Source organism: Mastomys coucha, unplaced genomic scaffold, assembly GCF_008632895.1.
Source record: "Mastomys coucha isolate ucsf_1 unplaced genomic scaffold, UCSF_Mcou_1 pScaffold3, whole genome shotgun sequence".
Taxonomy (NCBI): domain Eukaryota; kingdom Metazoa; phylum Chordata; class Mammalia; order Rodentia; family Muridae; genus Mastomys; species Mastomys coucha.
Genome location: NW_022196909.1, coordinates 19,531,682 through 19,537,681, shown reverse-complemented (window position 1 = coordinate 19,537,681; position 6,000 = coordinate 19,531,682). Strand labels below are relative to the sequence as shown.

Below are 6,000 nucleotides of genomic sequence, written 5' to 3'. Positions count from 1 at the left end.
AGAAAATATCTAATAAAAAAAAAAAGATGGTATCCAAATAAAGACTCTCAAAGTAAAATGAAGAAGCATATATACACACACATGCACACATGTGGAAAGAGCTATTAAAATTGTTTAAATTTACTTACTATAACTACAAATATATTCTACTCTCCAAAAATTTGCACTAAAGTAAAATACAGCATATATATATATATATATATATATATTTAAAAGCCATAATGTATTGAGTAAATTAAATCCCACCCTCAGTTTATATTTTATGTGGGATGTACAAATGTATAAATCCCAGGTTTTCTTTTAACAAGCCATACCAGGGATCCCTAAGACTGCATATGCACATGTTTCTATTTTGGGGGTGCTTACATTAACATAATTAACTTACAGATCATCAGGACAATTTCTTGGTGGCTCCAGTCTCCCTCCTGCTTGCACATAGTTTAAAACATCAAGGTTGGAATGCGCTGGATAAGGTTGATGACCAAGAGTTAAAATCTCCCAAACCAAAATTCCAAAGGACCTAGGATGTTAAAGGGTTCTCTTTAATTATATTTATTACAAACATCAGGTTTACAGTAGCTTCTCCAGCATCCTTATTCCTGGGGCTACAGGGGCTACTTTGTGATTGGCATTATTGGCCTTATAAAAAGCAAATAGGAGACTTAAAAGGAGGTTGATATTAAGAAAAAGTAAAACAAGAAAGACACTGTGAAAGGACCACATTTCAAAGATGATAAAAAGGTTTGGCATGATGGCACACACACAAAGAGCCAGACATCCATGCAGCACAGGCACACGTGTACACAGAAATACAAGCACACAAAAGCACATGCAGACAGGCATGGAGGTGAGCAAGAAAGCTTGTCACCATTTCCTCCCCGACCCTAAATTTGAAGAAGATAAATGATGACAAACATAGAGAAAAAAAAAAGTCATAAATGAAAAGAGAATGCTGAGGGTAAAGGTTCTCCTATACAATTTCTCCTATGGTTTAAAATTCACTGAACAAACCTAAAAACTTTTTAGCAGCTTGAATCAAAAGCTGGGAACCAATAAGCAAACCCAAATAATCAGGACCAAACTTTCCCAGTGTCCTACGTGTTTTCGTGATCCGTGACTTCAAGCCTATTTATAGACGTGATGACACATCCCCTGCAGGAGGTATTGGGGGCACATGAACGTTATTGATAAGTAACATTTCTGTCAATATAAACACCTTTGTATACATCATAGCTGCAAATATACACACCTTTGGTGAAGAGCAAAATGCTTGAAATGAATGAATCTATTCATGTGGAATTTTAAGATCGATGATGAAAGAATTGAGAGAGGGGTGCAAAGAATCTGAGATACATAATAGTTATCCTGGACCACTAGCCTCAGGTGAGTCACTAAAGCTCCCTACACATACATATACACATATGGGGGGGGTAGGGAGGGAGGGAGAGAGAGAGAGAGAGAGAGGATACACTAAAAAATACAATTTAAAAACAAGATCAAAATTAGATAGACATCCTGATATTAACAGGTTTTGCCCGAGTTTTTCTGTGTTCTATTTAGCTCACCACACATCAGACTGAGAAGTGAAGATCCCATCCATCAGGTTTTCAGGAGCCATCCACCGAACAGGAAGCAGGCCTTCCCCTCTCTTTCTATAATAATCATTTTTGTAGATTTCCCTTGCCAATCCAAAGTCACCAATCTTGACTACCCGAGGACTGGTATAATCTTTCACTGATACAAGGCAATTCCGAGCTGCCAGATCCCTAAAGTAGAAGTTACATTTGACAATGATAAACAAATATTCCAGAGATCATACAAGGCTAGAAGGTCTGGAAAGAAGGGAGACACCTGATGACTAATATTGATTGACAATTTGATAAGATCCAGAATCACTTAGGAAACAGATCTCTGGGCATGTCTCTAAGGGAGTTTCCATATTGGGTTAGTTGAGGGAGAAGAAACCCACTCTTAATTGTGGACAGCTATAGGGTACAGTCCCAGATTAAATAAAAAAGAGAAAATCGTGCAAGAACCAGCATTCATCTCCCTCCATTTTCTGAGTACAGACTCAATGTGACCAGCCACCACACACTCCTGCTGTCATGGCTCCCATGCTATGAAAGGCTGTTCCCTCAAAATATAAGTAAAAAAAAGCCTTCCCTCTCTTCCTTAAGTTACATTTGTTGGGCATTGCTGTTATCATAGCAATGAGAATAGTAACTAGTACAGGGACTCTTTACAATAATACTGGTGCTTTGAAGTAATGAATGTATTTAGCTCTCAAGTGTGGGCTTCCCAAACTACACGTGGTTGTCATGTGACTACCCAATAACCTTGTATCCAGAATCTCATAGTACCTGTGAATGAAGTGCATCTGCTCCAAGTAGACGCAGCCTTTTGAAATATCTACACACAGCTCTACAAGGTCAACCAAGGTGAGTGAGGGACCATGAAACTATAAGAGATAGAGGAAACATTATATGTACTTTTTTGCCTGGCATAAAGTCCATACACATATGTATGAATATATATGAATACATATGCATATATGAGTATATACACTAGTATATGACGTGCTAAAGGAATTTTTTATGGCTACAAGAACTCAAGAGGAAAACATACAGACATACATGGTAGCAAGCTATATTTGTACATTTGAAATCTAGCTCTGCCATCAATAGGTGAGCTTTCTTATTAATTAGGCACTTTTCTTGTATGTAAAATGGGCCTAGTACAATGGACTTTTCAAGATTTAAAATAAGACATAATATTGCTAACATACAATAAGTACTTAATAAATGATGTCTGATCTTATAGAATTATCAATAAACTACTAAAAATAATAAACCATGCTAGCTAGATTCATGATTGGTTTAATACCTTTTGACTTTTTTAGTCAGAACAATGGGATTGTTCTTCTTAAGACATCCCCCTCATGTTAATTGTTAGTCATATTATCTTTCTAGATTTCTTTTTTATCTATAACAACCAGCACAAATATAGACAAGCTTATATTCATTGCAAGGAATTCTAGTGGAAAACAAAAGCCAGTCAAAATTTTTATTAGTAGCACATGGAGAAAATTCAAAGTTGCTGCCTGGAGGCCATAGTCATTCATACATTGAGCCTTTCCATATCCCTGCAATTACCTTGGTCCAGGCCTTTATCATCCCTAATCTGATGCATCCAAAGACTTCCCATGTGTCCAGCCTCTTGTCTTTTCATTAACTCCATGGTTGTGCCTCACTTCCTGTAGAACCGATTATCAGATGTTGGGCACAGCCTCATGGCAGCCCCAGGCTGCGTCAGACTCTCTATATGCCCATTAATTTTCCCTTTGCTTCTCCTCTCAGAAGCTTCATTTAGCTCTTTTCAACTATTTGCCCTTCTTTACGTCTGCTCTGTGTTTTATAACTCTCCTCTTTTTTTCTAATCTATTCTTTCCTCACTAGAAAAGGCCCTTATTCTTGATATTGCCCACATCCTTCACTGAGCATCTCAAATGACTCCCAAACCTCACACAACCTTACAATCTGTCAGTTACTCATGCAAAATTGCTGTCCAGTGCTGCCCCACTGCTTTGCTCATGTGTACTCTAAGACAGAATACCGCCGTGGCCCCATGACTCTTATCTACCCATGGCTGATTCACCAACTATATCCTGCTGTTCTAAAGGAATCTTTATTTGGATTACAGAAGCTCAAGAGGAAAATATATGAATACTATATCTGTAGATTTGAAATATAGTTCTACTACTAATTCTTTGAATTAGCTTAAATTAATTAAGAAGACAATTTTCTTATAAAATGAATTTAGTACAACTGACCTTTCAAGATTGAAAATAAAATATGTATCATAGCTCATATATAGCAAGCACTTAATAATATCCCTTCTAAATCGGGTCCACTAGATACTTATGTCACGGTCCATGTCTGAATCCTGTCAGATCTCCTGACTGGCTGACTAGCTATTGTATGATCAGAACCCTATTGGCAAACCCCACTTTACTCGTAAACACTTTATGACTCTCTTAACTTCATACTGAGTATGAGCACCCTTCTAATAACAATTTCCACGACGCTGCCTGCCTGAATCCCCAACCATGTCTCTTATCCCTTATAGCATTGTGGAATACCCCCCTCACCCCATATTTGGCCCCCTTAATATTAGATGTTACCATCACCTGCCACTTGTTGTATCTTGCTGAACTCTCTAGTCATATTAAAACTTAAATCAAGCTCAACCCCTGCAAATGTTAATCATTCAATGAGGAAATGTTTGTTACTTTTATATCTCCTTGGTTTTGTCCAAAATATACTAAGTCTTCTAGGTAGCGAATGTATAGCTTTCCCCAACTGGAAATTACACTCCTTCCTCCATGGTCCAGTAATGTATTCCATGCTAGTTGCTTTTTCTGTTTCCTCCCTTACATTAATGACACAGAAAGACACAGACAATGTATAACTATGATCTACCTGCAAGCACTTTGAAATTTTACATATGCTATTTATTAATAAAAAAAATGCCATGTGAAAAGTTCCTTTAGAGTAAAAATCACAATCTCCACTATTCTATCATTACAACCCCAAGAGAATTTGGCAAATTTGACTGCATTTGGAAAGCATCGTGTTTTCTTTTACAAAATTTTTCCATGTTTTTCCATCTCAGTATGATCCCAGAACACCAAAAACTTAAAAAAAATATATCGTATAAAATAAAATAGAATAGGAAGTGTTTGAGTCAATGCTTCAGCTCATGGGTAAGAGATCTGACTATCCCTACATGAAAAACTAAGCAACCATTTCTGGGCCTCACTGCTGTTGATATCTGTTCTGCTCTCCCAGCAAAACGTCAGGGTCAAGAAAGTTATCCCTGCTGCTGATTCTAGCATAGTGCTTCTGAGAACTCCTGTATGGAGATGACTGGTCACAAGTGGATAAGCACAAAAGGATGAAGCATGTGTGGTATTGTCATATGGAACACAGCACGCAACAGCATCTTGTCTTCCATAATGAGAGTACGGTAAGTCCCAGGATAGCAAACTATGGCTATCCTGGAGCAAGCTCCAGCACTGGCTACAGGGAGGATGTGTTCAAGAAATAAACTGAAATGCTGACCTATCCTTCTAAGTTACGATTCCATCAGAGAGTAAATAGAAATATCAAATAACGAGGGAAACTTCAGACAGTGCTTATGAACTAGCCCACAGTTGAGGAAAATGAAATAAAGCCCTCCAATTATAATAACTGGCTGGCTCAACTACATGTAATGATGAAACCTCATACAAATGTAAACCCCGGATACCGATAAGTGGGAAAGCAACTATTGGATAACAAGGGAAAATCCCTCCTGTGTGTGATGGTAGGAGCGGTGAGGCAGGTGTGGGAGGAAGTCTGTGTTAAAGTCTCTTCCATTTTAGAAAGAGATGCATAGATTTCCCTTCCAAATGAAAAGGTACTGGGTACCAGCATAAACAGAGCACTGAAGAAACCAGGCAAACACCAGAGACATCTGCCGGCTTGGAAGTGTATATGAGAATGCGCACAGCCTCTTGGTTTTTACATTATCCACCTTGCTACATACTCTGCTTGGCTATACCGTGCTTTTTAAAAAGGAAACGCGTGTTTTAAATCTATAGCTTTAACTTTCATTGCTTTGCCTCTTGTTCTCTCATCCAAGGTATAAAGTAAGATCCTGCAGGAAGGTCATTTCCTGGCTTCCTCCAGCATGCCAGAGTAGTTCCCGGACCCACAGCGTGCCAAGCGCTGGGAACAGGAGGGGTGACCGAGAGGGCAGACCTGGAGAGCAGGGGTTGTAGGGGTGGCTGTCTGGGGGAGGGGAGCGAATAGGACACTGAGTAGATGGAATGCGAGAGGATGCATAAAGCCAAGGGTTTTGCCTCACCCAAATAAGTTTTAGATGTCACTGGAAGACACCAAGAAAGAAGACCTCTAAATCAACAGGACTGATGCACACATAAAGTCACAGAGGCCAGGG

At 38.8% G+C, this 6,000-nt stretch overlaps 1 protein-coding gene across 1 annotated transcript in view; it reads right to left on the bottom strand.

The window, feature by feature from the left end:
- Window positions 1-6,000, bottom strand: part of Ros1 (ROS proto-oncogene 1, receptor tyrosine kinase) — a 123,459-nt gene that overhangs the window by 13,480 nt on the left and 103,979 nt on the right. The window contains exons 40-42 of the mRNA XM_031348214.1: window positions 2,361-2,458; window positions 1,566-1,766; window positions 386-520 (exon numbers count right to left, since the gene is read on the bottom strand). Coding sequence (XP_031204074.1) covers window positions 386-520; window positions 1,566-1,766; window positions 2,361-2,458 — 434 coding nt within the window. The remainder of the gene's footprint in view (window positions 1-385; window positions 521-1,565; window positions 1,767-2,360; window positions 2,459-6,000) is intronic.